Source organism: Myotis myotis, unplaced genomic scaffold (genome assembly GCF_014108235.1).
Source record: "Myotis myotis isolate mMyoMyo1 unplaced genomic scaffold, mMyoMyo1.p scaffold_m19_p_19, whole genome shotgun sequence".
Classification (NCBI taxonomy): domain Eukaryota; kingdom Metazoa; phylum Chordata; class Mammalia; order Chiroptera; family Vespertilionidae; genus Myotis; species Myotis myotis.
The window spans coordinates 10166300-10187465 of NW_023416323.1; the positions used below are offsets into that span (position 1 = coordinate 10166300).

At 44.7% G+C, this 21166-nt stretch overlaps 1 protein-coding gene across 3 annotated transcripts in view; it reads left to right on the plus strand.

The window, feature by feature from the left end:
• ZNF565 (zinc finger protein 565) overlaps positions 1-20921 on the plus strand; it is a 69724-nt gene extending 48803 nt beyond the window's left edge. For all 3 annotated transcript variants that reach the window (XM_036345452.1, XM_036345451.1, XM_036345450.1), the window contains exon 5: positions 19330-20921. In XM_036345452.1, the coding sequence (XP_036201345.1) occupies positions 19330-20600 (1271 nt within the window). In that variant the 3' untranslated portion in view covers positions 20601-20921. The remainder of the gene's footprint in view (positions 1-19329) is intronic.
• Positions 20922-21166: the final 245 nt, after the last annotated feature.

Below are 21166 nucleotides of genomic sequence, written 5' to 3' on the forward strand. Positions count from 1 at the left end.
ATCTAATAATAGACAAACATGGTAATTAACCATACCTCCAACACGCTTCCCATTGGCTAATCAGGGTGATATGCAAATTACCTGTCAACCAAGATGGTGGCTGGCAGCCAGGCAGCTGAAGCGAACAGGAGGCTTGCTTGCTCCAGTGATGGAGGAAGCCAAGGTTCCCCGCCTGCCGCTGCCCAGCTCTGAGCTGCACTCTAAGCAACTATGTTGCAATTATAGAAGCTAAACAATCCCCAGAAACCTGCTTTCAGCCAGCCTGGCCTCAGAGCTGGAGTTGAAACAGTGTTTCAATTATAGAAGCCAAACAAACCCAAATAACTGCTTTCAGCAGCCGAGCCCTCAGAGCTGGAGCCGAGCCTCAGAGCTAAAGCCGGCTCTCAGCTCCAGTGACAGCCATAGAAGGTAAATAAATCCCAGAATAAAAAAGAAAAAAAGGAGAGGTTGGGAGCTTCAGTCACCCACCAGCCTGAAAACGGCCCTCAGCCCCTCACCCAGACTGGCCAGGTACCCCAGTGGGGACCCCCACCCTGAAGGGGGTGTGACCAGCTGCAAACAGCCATCATCCCCTCATCCAGGCTGGCCAGGCACCCAAGCGGGATCCCCACCCTGATCCGGGACACCCTTCAGGGCAAACCAGCTGGCCCCCACCCGTGCACCAGGCCTCTATCCTATATAGTAACAGGGTAATATGCAAACTGACCCTAACAGCAGAAGCACTGGGAATGACTGGTCACTATGACACACACTGACCACCAGGGGGCAGACGCTCAATGCAGGAGCTGCCCTCTGGTGGTCAGGGCGCTCTCACTTGGGAGGAACTCTGCTCAACCACAAGCCAGGTTGATGGTTGCCAGTACAGCGGTGGTGGTGGGAGCCTCTCCTGCCTCCTCAGGAGCACTGAGGATGTCCGACTGCAGCTAGGCCTGCTCCCCGCTGGCAAGTGGACATCCCCCGAGGGCTGCTGGGCTGCCAGAGGGATGTTTGATTGCCATCTTAGGCCCAATCCCCCGGGTAGCGGGCGTAAGCCAGCAGGTGGTCATCCCCTGAAGGGTCCCAGACTGTGAGAGGGCACAGGCCGGGCTGAGGGACCCCCATCTTCCCCGCCCCCTGAGTGCACAAATTTTTGTGCACTGGGCCTCTAGTCTATATATAAAAGCCTAAGCGACTGTGATGACTGGCTCGTAGCTATGACGTGAACTGACCATCAGGGGGCAGATGCTCAATGCAGGAACTGCCCCCTGGTGGTCAGTGCACTCCCACAGCCAAACTCCCATGGCTGGCCAATCTCCCACGGTCCCTCCCCCTGGCCAGCTGGCCCCGATTGGGACTGAGCAAGACAGCCCCTATTGGCGGTCAGGCCGAGGGACCCCACTTGGGTACAAATTCGTGCACCAGGCCTCTAGTTGGAAATAATAGCCCAGTGGATGAGTTATCAAATAGTAACTTGAGATCTTGTCAGGAAATTCCCTTCAAAGCCCTACCAAAAACTGAGGAAAATAAAACCAGAGTCATGAAGAACAAAGACCTTGTCAGCATCAGCTCCCAAGGGAACTTTGTCCTTACCCTCATTAATTCCTCTCTGTTCCTTTTCTCATATTTTCATCCCATTTCAAAGTGAGATGTGTCCTCATTTTCACAGTGGCCGCCTTTTAACCTGTACTTTGGATCCTTTCTCTTGAAAGTCTCTTTATCCCTTAACAAATACTTATTTTCTTTTTTAAAATATTTTTTAATTGATTTTAAAGAGAGAGGAAGGGAGGAGAAGAGTGAAATGTCAATGAGAAGCATCAATTGGCTGCCTCCTGCACACCCCTATAGTGGAACAAGCCCGTAACCCAGGCATGTTCCCTGACTGGGAATAGAACCAGCAACCTTTCAGTGCACAGGCTACTCAACCGAGCCACACCACACAGGGCTATACTTATTTTCTTAAAACAGCTTCTCACTTTACCTCATTCAGCAATTCTACTATTAACTTTTGAGAGGTAAGGATGTGTAGTGGCTAAGGACAGATTCTGGAGTTAGACTGCCCTAGTTTAAATCCTGACTCTGCCATTTACTAGATTTGAGAATTTAGGTAAGTTATTTACATTCTCTGTGCTTCAGTTTTCTCCTCTGCAAATTGGGATAAAAATAGTGTCTCATGTAGTTATTGTGGCTTTTGTGTACATTAATAATAATGTAAATATTCCCAGAACCACGCCAGGCAATCATGACGACTTAATAAATGTTAGTAAATATTAACTAGAGGCCGGGCTGAGGGTAGGGCCCTCAGCCCGGCCTGCACCCTCTCCAATCTGGGACCCTTTTGGGGACATCCCTCTCACAATCCGGGACTGCTGGCTTCTAACCGCTCACCTGCCTGCCTTCCTGATTACCCCTAACCGCTTCTGCCTGCCAGCCTGATCGCCCCCTAACCGCTTCCCTACCGGCCTGATTGACGCCTAACTGCTTCCCTGACAACCTGATCGCCCCCAACTGCCCTCCCCTGCAGACCTGGTTGCCCCTAACTGCCCTCCCCTGCCGGCCTGATTACCCACAACTGCCCTCCCCTGCCGGCCTATTTGCCCCAACTGCCCTACCCTGCCAGCCTGATCACCCACAACTGCACTCCCCTGCCAGCCATCTTGTGGCAGCCATCTTATGACAACGTGAGGGTGGCCATCTTGTGATGACGTCTGTAGATTGCTTTGGTTAATATGGACATTTTAATGATACTGATTCTACCGATCCATGAACACAGTGTATTTTTCCACTTGTTTATATCTTCCTCTATCTCTTTTTCAACATCCTGTAGTTCTCTGATTACAAGTATTTTACCTCTTTGGTTAAGTTCATTCCTAAGTATCTTAATTTTTTTGTTGCAATGTTAAATGGGATTGTTTGTTTACTTTCTCTTTCTTAGAGTTCATTATTGGTGTATAAAAAAGCCATTGATTTCTGGGTGCTGATTTTGTATCCTGCTACATTGCCGAATTCATTTATTAAATCTAGTAGTTTTTCAGTGGAGTCTTTAGGGTTTTTTGTGTGCAATACCATATCATCTGTGAAAAAGGAGAGTTTTACTTCCTCCTTTCTAATTTGGATGCCTTTTATTTCTTCTTGTCTGACCACTGTAGCTAGGATTTTCAGTATTATCTATACTAATAAAAGGGTAATATGCTAATTAGACTGAACATCTTCCAATGACCTTCTGGACAAAGCCACGGTGGCGGGGCTGAGGCAGAGGCAGTTAGGGGTGATCAGGCCAGCAGGGGAGAGCAGTTAGGGGGATCAGGCCAGCAGGCGAGAGCAGTTAGGGGGATCAGGCTGGCAGGTGAGCAGTTAGGAGCCAGGGGTCCTGGATTGCGAGAGGGATGTCCAACTGCCAGCACACCAGCAATTGGACATCCCCTGAGTGGTCCCGGATTAGAGAGGGTGCAGGCCGGGCTGAGGGACATTCCACCCCTAGTCTATATTATTATTATAGCCCCTAGTCTATAATAATAAAAGCATAATATGCTAATTAGATCAGACATCCTTCCAGATGAAGCCGGGGCTGCGAGGGAAGCCCGGGTCCCGGGTGCCTTCCAGTGCCCGGAGGGAAGCCTGGGTCCAGGGTGCCAGAGGGAAGCCCGGGTCCCAGGGACCAGAGGGAAGCTGATGCTGGCAGCCGGGAGCAGAAAGGCCTATTCTTGTACAAAATTCGTGCATTGGACCTCTGGTGTTGAATAAGAGTGATGAAAGCAGACCTGCCTTGTTCCTGTTCTTGGGTAAAATGGTTTTAGTTTTTGCCCATTGAGTATGATGTTGACTGTAGGTTTGTTATATGTGGCTTTTATGTTGAGGTATGATCCCTCTGTTCCCACTTCAGTGAGAGCTTTTATCAAGAAAGGGTGCTGGATTTTGTCAAATGCTTTTTTGACATCTGTCGATATGATCATGTGGTTTTCATCTTTCTATTTGTTTATGTTATGCATAACATTTATTGATTTGCAAATATTGTGCCAGACTTGCATCCCTGAAATGAATCTCACTTGATCCTTGTGTCTGATCTTTGTAATATATTGCTGGATCTGATTCACTAATATTTTGTTGAGGACTTTAGCATCTGTGTTCATCAGGGATATTGGCCTGTAATTTTCTTTCTTTGTAGTGTCTTTATCTGGTTTTGGAATTAGGATAATGCTGGCTTCATAAAAAGAGCTTGGAAGTGTTCCTTCTTATTGAATTCTTTGGAATAGTTTACGTAGTATAGGTGTTAGTCCTTCTTTGAATGTTTGGTAAAACTCCCCTGTGAAGCAGTCTGGACCAGAGCTTTTGTTTGCTGAGAGTTTTTTTTATTACTGCCTCTATTTCATCAGTTGTTATTGGCCTAGTCAGGTTTTCTGATTCTTCCTGATTCAGTTTTGGGAGATTGTACTTTTCTAAGAATTTGTCCATTTCATCCACATTGTCCAGATTGTTGGCATGTAGTTGTTCATAGTATATGCTTACAATCCTTTGTATTTCTGTGATGTCAGTTGTTACTTCACTATTTTCATTTCTGATTTATTTATTTGGTTCTTCTCTCTTTGTTTCTTGATGAGTCTGGCTAGTGGTTCATCAATCTTGTTTACCTTTTTTTTTTTTCTTGTTTATCTTTTTAAAGAACCAGCTCTTGGATTCATTGATTTTTTTTGTTTTTGTTTTTGTTTTTTGTTTTTTAGTTTCTATATCAATTATTTCTGCTCTAATTTTAATATTTCCTTCCTTCTACTTACTCTGGGCTTTCTCTTTCTAATTCTTTAAGTTGTAGGGTTAAATGGTTTATTATTACTTTTTCTTATTTTTGAGGTAGACCTGTAGTACTATGAAATTCCCTCTCAGGACTGCTTTCACTGGGTCCCAGAGATTTTGATTTGCTGTGTGTTCACTTTCATTTGTTTCCTAGAAGTTATTTATTTCTTTGTTGATCTCATTGTTAACCCATTCATCTATATACAGTGGGGCCTTGACTTACAAGTTTAATTCGTTCCGAGACCGAGCTCGCTAAGGAACTCATTAAGGAGCTCGTTAACTCAAATTACTTTGTCAACTCAATGCAAAAAATCAACCAAGAGACAGCTGGTATCTCAAAAAACTCGTTAGTCAGGACACTCGTAAGTCAAGGCCCCACTGTATATAAAAGCCTAAGCAACTGAATGACCGGTTGACCCGTCACTATGACATGAACTGACCACCAGGAGGCAGACGCTCAATGCAGGAGCTGCCCTCTGGTAAGTGCGCTCCCACAGCAGGAGCACCGCTCAGCTGACCGACGGGCACCAGACGCTGGATTCACAGCTGGCAAACACAGCTGTGGTGGCGTGAGCCTCTCACACCTCTGCGGCAGCGCTACCAAGTGGCGGCGGCAGCAGGCACAGCAGGGCCGGAATAAGTGGGACCAGTGTGGCACCTGGCCTAGGCTCAAGCTCCTCCCCAGCCCCCTGCCACTTCTCGCACTACTACATCCCTCAGGGGCTGTTGGACTGCCTGTTTTGGTCTGATCCCCACTGGCTGCACCAACGGCTGCCAACAGCAACACAGCGTCAGGTACCAATGAAAGTGAGGCCACACCCTCACAACCTGCACAGTCAATAAATATCTAGCTCTGGCCCAGCCAGTGGTAGGCCCAGTCACATTCTTTACCCACCATGATGTGCTATACCCTTTACTACTTGCACGGCCAATAAGAAATCTAGTTCCAGCCCTGCTCCCTGCATCACCTGCCTGCAGGGATTGGGCCAAAACCAGCAGTCTGACATCCCCCGAGGGGTCCCAGATTGCAAGAGGGCACAGCCAGACTGAGGGACCCCACCGGTGCACGTGCACCAGGCCTTTAGTTGTTTAATAACATGCTATTTAGCCTCCATGTGTTTGAATGTTTTGCGTGTTTTACTGTAGCTGATTTCTAATTTCATTCCATTGTGATCTGAGAAGATGCTTTATATGATTTCAATCTTCTTGAACTTGTAGAGACTTGATTTTGTCCTAATATGTGGTCGGTCTGTCTTTGTGAATGAACTAGGTGCACTTGAGAAGAATGTATATTCTGCAAATTTGGGGTGAAATGTTCTATAAATATCAATCAAATCCATCTGATCCAGTGTATCATTATAGTCACTAATTCCTGCTTACTTTTTGTCTGGAAGATCTATTCATTGAAGTCAGCAGGATGTTAAAGTGCCCTACTATAACTGTATTGTTGTTGATCTCTCCCTTAAAGTCCTCTAGAAGTTTTTATATATTTAAGTGCTCTTATGTTGGGTGCATATATGTCTACCAGGGTTATGTCCTCTTGTTGGATTGATCCCTTTAGTGTTATGTAGTGACCTTTGTTGTCTCTTGTGATGGCCTTCATTTTGAAGTCTATTTTGTCAGATATGAGTATTGCTTCCCCCAATTTTTTTTTTTCCATTTGCCTGGAAAATATTTTTCCATCCCTTCACTCTCATCCTGTGTGAGTCTTTTGTTATGAGGTGAGTCTCTGCTAAGCAGCATATAGTTGGGTCATGTTTTTGTATCTATTCAACTATTCTATGTCTTTTGATTGGGGCATTTAATCCATTTACATTTAACATTACTAATAGGTACTTATTTATTTGCTATTTTAATTACGTATGCCTATCTCTCTCGCTCTCTCTCTCTCTTTCTCTCTCTCGCTATTTCTTCTCATTACAGCAGTTCCTTTAGCATTTCTTGTAGTGCCAGTTTGGTAGTGATAGACTCCTTTAGCCTTTTTTTTTTGTCTGGAATGGTCTTTATTTCACCATCTGTTTTTGAATGATAGCCTTGCTGGATATAGTAATCTTGGTCTCAGATCCTTGCTTTCCATTACCTTGAATGCTTCATGCCATTCCCTTCTGGCCTGTAGAGTTTCTGATGAGAAATCAGCTGACACCCTTATGGGAGCTCCTTTGTAGATCACAAATTGCTTGTCTCTTGCTGCATTTAAGATTCTGCCTTTGTCTTTAATTTTTGGCCTTTTAATTATAAAGTCTCTGGGCTTTTCTTAATGTTCTCTTTCTGATTCTTTAAGTTGTAGGGTTAATTCATTTATTACTTTTTCTTACTTTTTGATATAGGCCTGTAGTGCTATGAAATTCCCTCTCGGGATTGTTTATACTGTGTCCCAGAGATTTTGAGTTGTTGTGTGTTCAATTTCATTTGTTTCCAGGAAGCTTATTACTTTGGCTCTAGCCTACATTTCCTTGGGAGGGTAGACTCTAAGGATAAGATTGAACAGGTGTGATATATGAATGAATTACTCAGTTTTTTTTCTTTCCCTATGAGTTTTCTGTGGCTTCTGTAACAAATGACTACAAACTGGGGGCTTGAAACACAAATTTATTATTTTATAGTTCTGGAGATTAGAAGTCCAAAATGCATAAAATCAAGGTGTCTGCAGGGCTGCATTTCTTTCTGGAGGCTTTAGGGGAGAATTCGTTTTCTTGCCCTTTCCAACTTCTAGAGCAGCAGTTCTCAACCTGTGGGTAGCGACCCCTTTGGCAGTCGAACGACCCTTTCACAGGGATCACCTAAGACCATCCTGCATATCAGATATTTACATTACGATTCATAACAGTAGCAACATTACAGTTATGAAGTAGCAACGAAAATAATTTTATGGTTGGGTCACAACATGAGGAACTGTATTTAAAGGTCCAGTAGGTTGAAAACCACTGTTCTAGAGATTGCCTGCATTCTTTAACCCCCTTCTGTCTTCAAAGCTGGCAACGTAGCATCTTCAGATCTCTCTCTGTCTCTTACTCTGACTCTCCTGCCTCTTTCTTTCACTTATAAAGACCCATGTAATTATTGGGCACACCCAGACAATCCAAGATCTCCCCTTAAATTTTGTTTCATACTATTATGGTTCTTATAACATTTCATAAATACATAGTATGCGTTATTCTTCACTAACAGTAATAATATAAATCAGTCATCTGGCCCTGACTAGTATGGCTCCATGGTTGGAGCATCAGCTGAGTAGCAACCATAATTTCATCTCCATAAATTAAAAAGAAATGAAACTGTGATAACTCCTTTGCTATGTAACATAAAATATTCACAGGTTCTAGGGATTAAAACATGGAGATCTTTAGGGGATCATTATTCTGCCTCCCACTCTGTATGTGTTTTTGAACCATATCATTAAATATGCATAAATTCAGCGTATATAAGATTACTCCACTGAAATTCTATATTTTATTGCTAGTAATCCCATTGCTATTTATTCCATAATAAGTATTATCTTTTACAGAATATTTGGCTGGTATATTTTCTAAGCTGTAGTTCTGGGATAAAAATATATTTTTTAAATTGTGATGAACATTACATAAAATTTACCAGTTTTTCCAGTTTTAACTATACAATTCACTGGCATTAATTACACTCACAGTGTTGTGCAGCCATCTCCACTATCCATTTTCAGAACTTATTCATCATCCCAAACATAAACTGTACCCTTTAAACAATAACTCTCCATTTTCCTCTCCTCCTAGCCCCTGGTAATCCTTGTTCTACTTTCTGTCTCTGTTTGTCTATCCAAGGTACCTTATATAAGTGGAATCATAGAATATGTAGCCTTTTGCATCTTGCTTATTTCACTTATCATAATGTGTTTTTTATTTGTTTCTATTCCTCACCTAAGAATATAGGCTTTAAAATTAATTTTAGAATGGGGGAGAAGGAGAGAGGGAAGAGAGAGAGAGAGAGAGAGAGAGAAACATCAATGTGAGAGACATAGTCATCGGTTACCTCCTGTGTGTGCCAGGACCAGGGATTGAACCCACAACCTAAGTATGTGCCCTGACCCAGAATTTAATTGAACCTGCAACCTTCTGGTGTACAGGACAATGCTCCAACCAACTGAGCCACCTGGCCAGGGCAATTAGCATAATGTGTTCAAGGTTCATTCAGGTTATAGTAGTTATCACAGTTTCATTTCTTTTTAAGGCTGAATTATGTGATATATCACATTTTGTTCATCCATTCACCTATTGATGCACACTTGGGTTCTTTCCATCCTTTGGCTATTGTGAATAATGTTATCCTCTATATTAAAGAGGTGATATGCAAATTGACCATAACTCCAACACACAAGATGGCCACCCCCATTTGGCCACAAGATGGCCTGCAGGGGAGGGCAGTTGTGGGCTATCAGGCAGGCAGGGGAGGGCAGTTAGGGCGACCAGACCAACAGGGGAGGGCAGTTGGGGGTGACCAGGCCAGCAGGGGAGGGCAGTTGGGGGCGATCGGGCCAGCAGGGGAGTAGTTAGGTGGTGAACAGGCTGGCAGGGGAGTGGTTAGGGCACGGGTCCTCAAACTTTTTAAACAGAGGCCCAGTTCACTGTCCCTCAGACCGTTGGAGGGCTGGACTATAGTTTAAAAAAAAACTATGAACAAATTCCTATGCACACTGGACATATCTTATTTTGAAGTAAAAAAACAAAATGGGAACAAATACAATATTTGTATTTGCATGTGGCCCGCGGGCCATAGTTTGAGGACCCCTTAGGGTTAGGGGGTGATCAGGCTGGCAGTCAGGCGAGCGGTTGGGAGCCAGAAGTCCTGTATTGTGAAAAGGATGTCCCAGATTGGAGAGGGTGCAGGCTGGGCTAAGGGACAACCCCCCCCCCCCCCGCACAAATTTTGTGCACCGGGCCTCTAGTTATAAATATTTGTGTATAGTATCTGAATCCCTAGTTTCACTTCTTTTGTATGTATACCTATGATCAGATAGTAACTGTATGTTTAACCTTTTTAGGATATTTCTCTATTTTAAAAAATTTCTTACGAATTATAAAGATTATTTTGTTATCCGTAATATAAATTTCAAATCTTTTCTCAGGCATTTGTCTCTTTTTTACTTCGCTTTTGGTGGTTTTTGTTCATATGCAAGTTTTTTATGTTTTCTTTTCACCACTGCATAGTGGAATTTATCAGTCTTTTTTTGGTAAGAGTTACAATTTTAAGAGACAGAGGAGCCCTAGCTGGTCTGGCTCAGTGGATAGAGTGTCAGCCTGCGGACTGAAAGGTCCCAAGTTCGATTCAGGTCGAGGGCACATGCCCAGGTTGTGGGCTTGATCCCCAGTAGAGGATGTGCAGGAGGCAAGCCCATCAATGATTCTCTCTCATCATTGATGTTTCTATCTCTCTCTCCCTCTCTCTTCTTCTCTGAAATCAATGAAAATATATTTTTTTAAAAAAAAGACAGGAAGACTAAGTTTTTTGGCATTATTTATTTGACAATTGTCCTATGTATTTAATATACTAAATATGCCTGATTAGTTTAATTTGTTTTTCTTTTATAAAAAGAGAACAAATCTTTGAAATGATTTAAGGATCCTTTTGAAAAACTCCAAATTTTTTTAAAAATCTCAAAAGTCAAAGAAAAGGCTTTAATTTTTTAATCTTGGGAAGCTTGTCAGATATATCAATTTTTTAAATTTATTTTATTGATTTTTTACAGAGAGGAAGGGAGAGAGAGAGTTAGAAACATCGATGAGAGAGAAACATTGATCAGCTGCCTCCTGCACGCCACCTACTGGAGATGTGCCTGCAACCAAGGTACATGCCCTTGACCAGAATCGAACTTGGGACCCCTCAGTCTGCAGGCCGATGCTCTATCCACCAAGTCAAACCAGCTAGGGCTCAATTATTTAAAATATATTTTTATTGATTACAGAAAGGAAGGGGAGAGGGAGAGAGAGATAGAAACATCAATGATAAGAGAGAATCACCAATCAGCTGCCTCCTGCACACCCCCCACTGGGGACTGAGAATGCAACCCTGGCACGTGCCCTTAACCGGAATCAAACCTGGGACCCTTCAATCCAAAGGCTGACATTCTATCCACTGAGTCAAACTGGCTAGGGCTATATCAATTTTTTTTAAATATTTGGTCAAATAAAATTATAAGTCATTGTGGAATAGTACTTACATTATTTATTTAACCAAAGTTACAAAAAAGATTTTAATGACAAAAGGCTACATAGTTGTAAACAAAGTTTTAGTTGTAGTGGTGGTTGTAGTTGTTTTTTGTTGTTAATCCTAACTGGAGAATATTTTTTCCATTGATTTTTATTTTTTATTTTCGTCTTTTTTTTTTTAATTAAATCTTTATTGTTCAGATTATTACATTTGTTCCTCTTTTTTCCCCCCCATAACTCCCCTCCTCCCAGTTCCCGCCCCACCCTCCGCTCTCACTCCCCACCCACTGTCCTCATCCATAGGTGCACGATTTTTGTCCAGTCTCTTCCCGCATCTCCCACACCCCTTTCCCCCCCAAGAATAGTCAGTCCATTCCCTTTCTATGTCCCTGATTCTATTATAATCACCAGTTCATTCTGTTCATCAGATTATTTATTCACTTAATTCTTAGATTCACTTGTTGATAGATGCATATTTGTTGTTCATAATTTGTATCTTTACCTTTTTCTTCCTCTTCCTCTTCTTAAAGGATACCTTTCAGCATTTCATATAATTCTGGTTTGGTGGTGATGAACTCCTTTAGCTTTTCCTTATCTCTGAAGCTCTTTATCTGACCTTCAATTCTGAATGATAGCTTTGCTGGATAAAGTAATCTTGGTTGTAGGTTCTTGGTATTCATCACTTTGAATATTTCTTGCCACTCCCTTCTGGCCTGCAAAGTTTCTGTTGAGAAATCAGCTGAAAGTCGTATGGGTATTCCCTTGTAGGTAACTGAGTTTCTTTCTCTTGCTGTTTTTAAGAGTCTCTCTTTATCTTTTGCTCTTGGCATTTTAATTATGATGTGTCTTGGTGTGGTCCTCTTTGGATTCCTTTTGTTTGGGGTTCTCCGCGCTTCTTGGACCTGTAAGTCTATTTCTTTCACCAGGTGGGGGAAGTTTTCTGTCATTATTTCTTCAAATAGGTTTTCAATATCTTGGTCTCTCTCATCTTCTGGCACCCCTATAATTCTGATGTTGGTACGCTTGAAGCTGTCCCAGAGGCTCCTTACACTATGCTCTCATTTTTGGATTCTTTTTTCATTTTGCTTTTCCGGTTGGGTGTTTTTTGCTTCCTCGCATTTCAAATCATTGACTTGATTCTTGCGCTCCTCTGGTCTGCTGTCGGGAGTCTGTATAATATTCTTTATTTCAGTCAGTGTATGCTTAATTTCTAGTTGGTTCCCCAATATAAGATCGAGGGTCTCATTAGTTTTCTTGTAGATCTCATTAAGTTTATCGGCGGCTTCTAAACAGTTCTTGAGAGACCTTAAAAGTGTGGTTCTGAACTCTATATCTTCCATTGACAATTTTGTCCTGTTTCTTTGTCTCCGCATTTTGTTATGCTTCCTTGGTGCACCCCCTCGTGGTCTTTGTTCGCAGTCTTATAGTTAAACCTTGTTGTAGCTAATACCAGGGAGGGTTTGACCTCCAGGCCAAGTGGCTATGAGAATCAGCTGTGTCAGCAGTGAGAGAACTTCTGTCCTCTAGGGAGGTGCTAATCTAGCCTTTGCCTGAGGCTATCCGGCAAATGCCTCTGTGCAGGGCTCGGGCTGGTGGGTAGCACAGGATCAACAGGGTGGGCCGGAGAGAGCAGTTATGGCGGCTCTCAGTCCTGTCCCCAGGGGCTCTGCCTCTCTGAGTCCCAGCACCCGCTGCAAAGCTCGGAGAGAAAGCTGCACTCGCTCTGACCGAAGCCAGACAGTCCCGCTTCTCCCGTTTGAGTCAGGGTCCCTAGAGACTCGCCCGTATCTGGAGCTCAGAGTCTGCGACTCCCTCCCGATTGAAAACGCCAACCACGCCCTCCGCCGCCAGCCCGCTCCGCACACTCCGCACCTCAGAATTTGACTTCAGCACTGCGCCTCCTCTGAGTGTCCGTATGCGTTTCTCTTTCCTCCTTGTTGTAGGACTTCCACTCAGCCAGCGTTCCTGTGGTTCTGGGTGATGTCCCTTCCGTCTTTTAGTTTCACTTTTGAAGTAGTTGTTCAAGGCAGCAAACTCCGGTGTTAACCTATGCCGCCATCTTGGTTCTCTCCTCTTTATTTTTTTATTTTCATTTTTTATTTTTTGTGTTTGTTTAATCTTTATTGTTGAGAGTATTACAGATGTCTTTCCTTCCCCCTCCCCATGCCCCCCCTCCACCCGGTTCCTGTTCCCCCAGGTCTTCACCACCCTGTTGTCTGTGTCCATAGGTAATGCATATATGCATTTAAGTTCTTTGGTTAATCGCTTCCCATCACTCACCCTTCCCTCTGAGATTCATCAGTGTGTCCCATGTTTCCATGCCTCTGGTTCTATTTATTCATCAGTTTATTTTATTCATTAGATTCCTTGTTTGTTTATTTTGATTTTTAGATTCAGTTGTTGATTTATTGCCATTTTATTTTTCATATTTTTTATCCTTTCTTCTTCCTCTTTCTCTTCTGAAAGAATACCTTTCAACATTTAATGTAATAGTGTTTTGGTGGTGATGTACTCCTTTAGCTTTTTCTTGTCTGTGAAGCTCTTTTTTTTAAAATATATTTTTATTGACTTCAGAGAAGAAGGAAGAGGAAGAGAGAGCTAGAAATATCAATGATGAGAGAGAACCACCGATCGGCCGCCTCCCGCACGCCCCCCACTGGAGATCGAGCCCTTGACTGGAATTGAACCTGGGACCCCCCTAGTCCACAAGCCAACACTCTATCCACCGAGCCAAACCAGCCAGGGCTCTGTGAAGCTCTTTATCTGACCTTCAATGCTAAATGATAGTTTTGCTGGGTAGAGTAATCTTTATTGTAGGTCCTTGCTATTTATCACTTTGAATATTTCTTGCCACTCCCTTCTGGCCTGCATAGTTTCTGTTGAGAAATCATCTGACAGTCAGGTGGGCATTCCCTTGTAGGTAACTAACTGCTTTTCTCTTGCTGCTTTTAAGATTCTCTCTTTGTCTTTAACCATTGGCATTTTAATTATGATGTGCCTTGGTGTGGGCCTCTTTGGGTTCATCATGTTTGGGACTCTCTGTGCTTCCTGGATTTGTAAGTCTATTTCTTTTACCAGGTATGGGAAGTTTTCTGTCATTATTTCTTAAAAGAGGTTTTCAATATCTTGCTCTCCCTCTTCTCCTTAGGGCACCCCAATAATGAGGATGTTGGTAAACTTGAAGTTGTCCCAGAGGCTCCTTACACTGTCTTCATATTTTTGGATTCTTTTTTCTTTTTGCTCTTCTGATTGGGTGTTTTATTTCCTTCCTAATATTCCAAATCATTGATTTATTCTCAGAATCCTCTATTCTACTGTTGAATCTCTGTAAATTATTCTTTATTTCAATTAGTGTATACTTAATTTCTTACTGGTTCTTTTTCTTGACATTCTCACTAAGATCTTTGAAAGTCTCACTGAAATCTTCGAAATTCTCACTAAGTCCCTTGAAGCTCTCATTATGATCCTTGAGCAGACTTATAACCATGGTTTTGAACTCTGTATCAAGTAGTTTGTTTGCTTCCATTTCATTTCGTTCTTTTTCTGGAGATTTCTTCTGTCCTTTCATTTGTTTTTTTTGTTTGTTTTGTTTTGTTTTGTTTTGTTTTTGTGTGTGTGTCTTTTCATTTGTGACATGTTTCTTTATCTCCACATTTTGGCTGCTTCCCTGTGTTTGTTTCCATGTATTAGATAGAGCTGCTATGTCTCCTGGAATTGGTAGAGTGCCCTTGTGTAATAGATGTCCTGTAGGGCCCAGTGGCTCAGCCTCCCCAGTTACCTGAATGGGGCACTCTACGTATGCCCTTGTGTGGGCTGTGTGCCCAGTCTTGTACTTGAGCCTTGATTGCTATCTGTATCACTGAGAGGAATTGACCTTCAGGCTAATTGCCTGTGAGGACCAGCTGTGACTACAGTAGAAGAGCTGCTGTTGTGGGTTGCAGGTTCCATCCCCTGCCCCAGATGGGGCACGTGCAGGAGGCAACCAGTCAATGTGTCTCTCTCACTTTGATGTTTCCCTTTCTCTCTCTCCCTCTCTATCCTCTCCTCCCTTCCTACATTCTTTTTTTAAATAAATCTTTATTGTTCAGATTATTACAGTTGTTCCCCCTTTTTCCCCCCATTGCTCCCCTCCACCCAGTTCCCACCCCACCCTCTGCCCTTACCCCCCCCCCCACTGTCCTCATCCATAGGTGTACGCTTTTTGTTGCCGGGCCATACACCTGGAAAATGTAGCTATTTCCATCCACGATGTGTCCCTGTGTTTGGCCACACAGGGACCATCTCAGCCTTACAGGGGCCGTCTCAGCCTCACAGGGGCCGTCTCAGTCTCCCAGGGGCTGTCTCAGCCTCACAGGGGCCATCTCAGCCTCGCAGGGGCTGGCGCAGCCTCGCAGGAGCCGGCACAGCCTTGCAGGGGGTGCCACATCCCACGTTGGGGGTGAAGGTGTGAGACAGAAGCTCCTCTCGCTATCTTTCCTGCTGCTCCCTTGCGTATCACCGATGTTGGAAGTTTCTGAGAGCAGTCTGCAGGTGCTGGACATCATACTTTAACTGGTCAACATGAAGTTTGGTATTCTGTCTTTTGTTGGGCGGCTCCTTGCTGGACAAAATCTCCAGGCGTTCTTGCTGGCTGAATATCTGATATGCTTGCTTAGATTTCGTTTTCTACTAAGTGCACAGACTGCTTGTCTGCCATCTTCCGGCGTTCCATGTGAGACTGGATCTGGTGGACCTGTTTGTGTGTTTGCTGGTACAGCAATTCCATGTTGCCGACCCACCCGGATCCAGTTCCGTCTTCCTCCAAACCTGATTCTGTTTCTTGAGTGTGTCCCTTATGGGTGCGAGGAGTTGAAAGCTGCAGTTTGTTGGGTTATGCTGTAAAAGCGCTGGTGGTTCCTTTTGTGCCTCTGGCACAGCTTGGGCAGGGATGTAAATTGAGTAGGGCAGGGTCTCAGGGAGTCACCAGGGCAGAGCAAACAGCAATGGCGTCTCCGCGACTCCTCGCCTCTCCGTGACTCTGCGTCTCCGTGTCCCTGAGTGCTGGCGAGCAGCTCCGCGAGAAAGCCACCCTCGCTCTCCGACCCACTGCAAGGCCGTCCCACCTCTCCCCGTAGGGGTCTGGGACCTCAGAATCCCACCCCAAACAAGCTCAGTGGATTTGAGAGTTTGTAACCCCTTTCGATTGAAAAAAAACCGTGCATCCAGTTGCAGCCCGCCTGGCATGCAACTCCGTACCTCTGTTCTTGGTGCCTCTGCATATACTACTCAGTCTCAATGCGCTTCTTTCTTTCCTTCCAGTTGTACAACTTCCACTGAGCCTGCTTTCCCATGGTTCTGAATGATAGCTGTTTTGTCTTATAGCTGGTATTTTCAATGTTGTTGTGGGAGGCAGCACGCACAGGTCTGTACCTTATGCCACCATCTTGGTTCAAATTCTGTGTTATTCACTCAAAAGCATCCGAGCCCCTGCAGGTGTGCAGTGGAGCTGACTTCGCTTGGCACTGCAATTCCTTAGCCTCCAGTAGCGCACCTCTCCACACCCCCGCCCCTCTCCCCACCCTGCTTCCATCCAATCCTGAACTGAGTGACAGGAGGTGAAATGCAGAAAGGGGCGCAGCTCACGCAAGGAGAGGCTTCCGCACACCAGGCTCCTTCCAAGTGCGGTCGAGGACCAGCACCTCGGCATCACCTACAGGCTGGTGAGAAACGCTGGTTCTGACCAGTTGAGCGGAGTGGGAAGCTGATCTGTGGCCCCCGTGTTTGGACGGTCCCTCGCCTGCCCAGACGAAATCTGGTGGGAGCCGGGAGGCACATTCCACACACGCTGTGGGGTGTGGGCGGCAGTGGTGTCTGCCCTACATTCTTTCTTAAAAAAAAAAAAATCAATGGAAAATATATCCTGGTGAAGATTAACAAAACAAAAGAAGAATGAGTTCAAGTGAAATCTCATTGAAAGCAAAAGCAAGTTTTATTCAAGTAGAAATAGAGAGTCCTAGCCAGTTTGGTTCAGTGGATAGAGCGTTGGCCTGTAGACTAAAGGGTCCCAGATTTGATTCCGGTCAAGGGCACATGCCCGGGTTGTGGGCTTGGTCCCAAGTAGGGGGCAGGCAGGAGGCACCTGATCAATGATTCTCTCTCATCACTGATGTTTCTATTTCTCTCTCCCTCTTTATTCCTCTCTGAAATCAAGTGAAAAAAAAAAAAAAAAATATATATATATATATATATATATATTTTTTTTTTTTTTAAAGAAAGAGGCTAGGATGTGGATAACTGGAGATAGGATCAAAGGTGGTGCCCCCTGCTGCTCCCCTGGTTGCAAGTCTCACAGGGCACCACTATGAGAGAAGCAAAAGTACACATCTGAATGTATTGTGTTGAACTCACAAGTGAGTTGTGCACTGCGTCAGTAAATTCTTAGTATTTTATGTGTTTCCAAGGATAGTTTATTTCTGAACTTTGTGATGCCAAATTCTGGCCCCACCTTCCGGTTGGGAGGGGCTTTTTCCCTAATATGGTTCATTCGGCAAGTGTCAGGATGTTCACTCTTCTCAGCCTCCCTTCTACTTGTGGCGTCAGTTTTCATTATAATAATGATATAATGAGCTTTGGTGTCTTTCTCATTATAATGGTGTCAGTTTTCATTATAATCTACACTAATAATAGACAAATATGTAAATTGACCATACTTCCACGACCCCCACAGCCAATCAGGAGGGAATATGCAAATTAGCGGAACAAAGTTGGCAGCGGCCACGGAGCCAGCTGGAGTGGGCAGGAGGCTTGGGTCGCCCCCGGCGATGGAGGAAGTCAAGCTTCCTGCCCGCCTGGGCTGGCCGCTGAAGGAGGGGCCTGTGGGCGACAGCCACGGAGCAGGCCGGGGCGAGCAGGTGGCTTGGGTCACCCCAGTGACGGAAGAAGCTTGTCTTTCTCTGTTTCCAGGGGTGACCCAAGCTTCCCACCCACTCTGGCCAGCTGCTGAAGGAGGAGCCTGTGGGTGGCGGCCATGGAGCCAGCCTGAGTGCATGGGAGGCTTGGTTCACCCAGGCTGGCCGCTGAGGGAGGGGCCTGCAAACGGCCCTCAGCCCCTCACCCAGGCTGGCCACACACCCCCAGGGGGACCCTCATCCCATGGAGGCATGGATGGCCTACAAACAGCCCCAGCCCCTCACCCAGGCCAGCACTGTCCCCAGTGGGAACCCCCACCCCAATGGGGGCATGGCCGGCCTGCAAACCACCACAGGCTGCTCGTCCAGGCCGCCCCTCCCCCCAAGGGAACCCTCACCCTGAGCCGGGACACCCTTCAGGGAAAATCAGCTGGCCCCCACCTGTGCACCAGGCCTCTATCTGTACTGATAAAAGGGTAATATGCTAATTAGACTGAGAGACCTTCCAGACGTTCTGGACAAAGCCATGGTGGCAGGGCTGAGGTAGAGGCGGTTAGGGGCCAAGAGGGGAGGGCAGTTGTGGGTGATCAGGCCAGGATGAGACAGCAGTTGTGAGTGATCAGGCCAGTAGGGGGGGGCCGTTGGGGGTGAGCGGGCCAGCAAGGGGGCCATTGGGGGTGAGCAGGCCGGCAGTGGGGGTCAGTTGGGGGCGATCAGACCGGCAGGGGGGACAGTTGGGAGTGAGCAGGCCAGCAGGGGGGCAGTTGGGGGAAAGCAGGCAGGCGGGGGGGGGGGCAGTTGGAGGCAAGCAGGCAGGCAGGGGGGGGCAGTTGGGGGCGAGCAGGCCGGCAGGGGGGACAGTTGGGAGTGAGCAGGCCAGCAGGGGGGCAGTTGGGGGCAGGTGGGGCAGTTGGGGGCAAGCAGGCTGGCAGGGGGGCAGTTGGGAGTGATCAGGCTGGCGGGCGGGGGGGCAGTTGGGGGCAAGCAGGCCAACAGGCAGGTGAGTGGTTATGAGCCAGCAGTCCCAGATTGCGAGAGGGATCCCTGATGGAGAGGGTGCAGGCCGGGCTGAGGGACAACCCCCCCACACACACGAATTTCGTGCACTGGGCCACTAGTGATGGTATAATGAGCTTTGGGGTCTTTCTCTGGTCAGTTTTTCCTCCATCTCAGATTGATCTGGTTTTAGCCAGTTCTTGCTATTGCTGACTTCTGCACCAGTGCAGGACTTTCCTGCCATAAACTATTTCCCATGATCATGCGTGGAGGCTGGGGCTCTGGTGAGAGGATCTGACACTATGGCCCTGTGATGTCCACTCCTACTTCCTCATTCCACTTAGTGAGTTTCCCTAATTTCTTTCTCTCCTGCCTCAATATAAGCTATTCACCTTTTATGGTTATTTTCTTTTATGTCTCTGGTCTACTGTAGAATTTTTTTATTTCTTTTAGACCAGGAGAACAACTTGTATTCATTTATATGTGTATATATATATGTTTTTCAGACTTGGAGTCCAGGTGTGAGAAATTTCCACAAAAAGATATTTTTGAAGTAGAGACATTCAATTGGGAGCTAATGGAAAGCCTTAAATGCTGTGGTTTTGAGAGCTCTAGTTTTAGAGAAGACTGGGAATACAAACGCCAATTTGAAAGACAACAAGTAAACCAGGAATGCTATTTCAAGCAAGTAAAAATCACATATGAAAACATACCCACTTTTGAACATCATGCATCCCTCACTCTACATCAGAGCAATGAGACTGAAAAGAAACTGATTGAATGTAATGAATGTGGGAAAGCATTTAGCCGTGGCTCACACCTTATTCAACATCAGAAAACTCATTCTGGTGAAAAGCCCTTTGAATGTAAGGAATGTGGAAAGGCCTTTAGTCGAGCCTCACACCTTGTTCAGCATCAAAGAATCCATACAGGTGAGAAACCTTATGACTGTAAGGAATGTGGGAAGGCCTTTGGTCGTACTTCAGAACTTACTCTACATCAGAGACTTCATACTGGTATCAAGCCCTATGAATGTAAACAATGTGGAAAGACCTTTAGACAGCATTCACAACTTATTCTGCATCAAAGAACCCATACAGGTGAGAAACCTTATGTATGTAAAGACTGTGGGAAGGCTTTTATTCGTGGCTCACAACTTACTGTTCATCGGAGAATACATACAGGTGCTAGACCCTATCAGTGTAAAGAATGTGGGAAGGCCTTTAGACAGCATTCACAACTTACTGTTCATCAGAGAATTCACACGGGGGAGAAACCCTATGAATGTAAGGAATGTGGAAAGGGCTTTATTCATAGCTCAGAAGTTACTCGACATCAAAGAATTCATTCTGGGGAGAAACCTTATGAATGTAAAGAATGTGGAAAGGCCTTTAGACAGCATGCACAGCTTACTCGACATCAGAGAGTTCATACTGGTGACAGACCCTATGAGTGTAAGGACTGTGGGAAGGCCTTTAGTCGTAGTTCATACCTTATTCAACATCAAAGAATCCATACAGGTGACAAGCCCTACAAATGTAAGGAATGTGGGAAAGCCTTTATTCGTGTTTCACAACTGACGCATCATCAGCGAATCCATACTTGTGAGAAACCCTATCAATGTAGGGAATGTGGAATGGCCTTTATTCGCAGTTCACAACTTACTGAACATCAGAGAATTCATCCTGGTATCAAGCCTTACGAATGTAGAGAATGTGGACAGGCCTTTATTCTTGGTGCACATCTCATTGAACACTATAGAACCCATACTGGTTAGAAAGCTCTTAATATTAGGGATGCAGGAAAGCCTTTAATGGAGTTCACACCTGACTTAATATTATATAATGCCTAATGTAGTATAATATCAGAAAACCTTCATTTGTCACTTCCATTGTGGAACATCAGACAACTCATACCAGAAGAAAAGTCAATAAACGGAATTCTTTTTGCCTCAAAATCACTGTTTACTATATATCAGAGAACTTATGGTGAAAAAATATTAATATGAATGTAAAGTCCTCTCTTGCCACTCAAAATGTATCAACCTTCTGAGAATTCCTAAGAGAAAATAACCCAATTAAAATATTTTGTGAATGTGCCTTTTGCCGTAGCATATACCTTACTTAGCATTATCTCATTTCTACCAGTTACTGATGGTATATCATTGGGTAAATTATGCAATCTCTCTGTTCCTCAGTTTACTTGTTTTTAAGCAATGGTAATTATGCCTACCTAATAGAGTTTTTGTGAGGACTGTCCGATATTTTAAATAAAGCCTGTGTTGAATAAATATTAGTTATTATCATTAGTTAACAGTCTTCCTGTTAAGGACCATATGAGAAG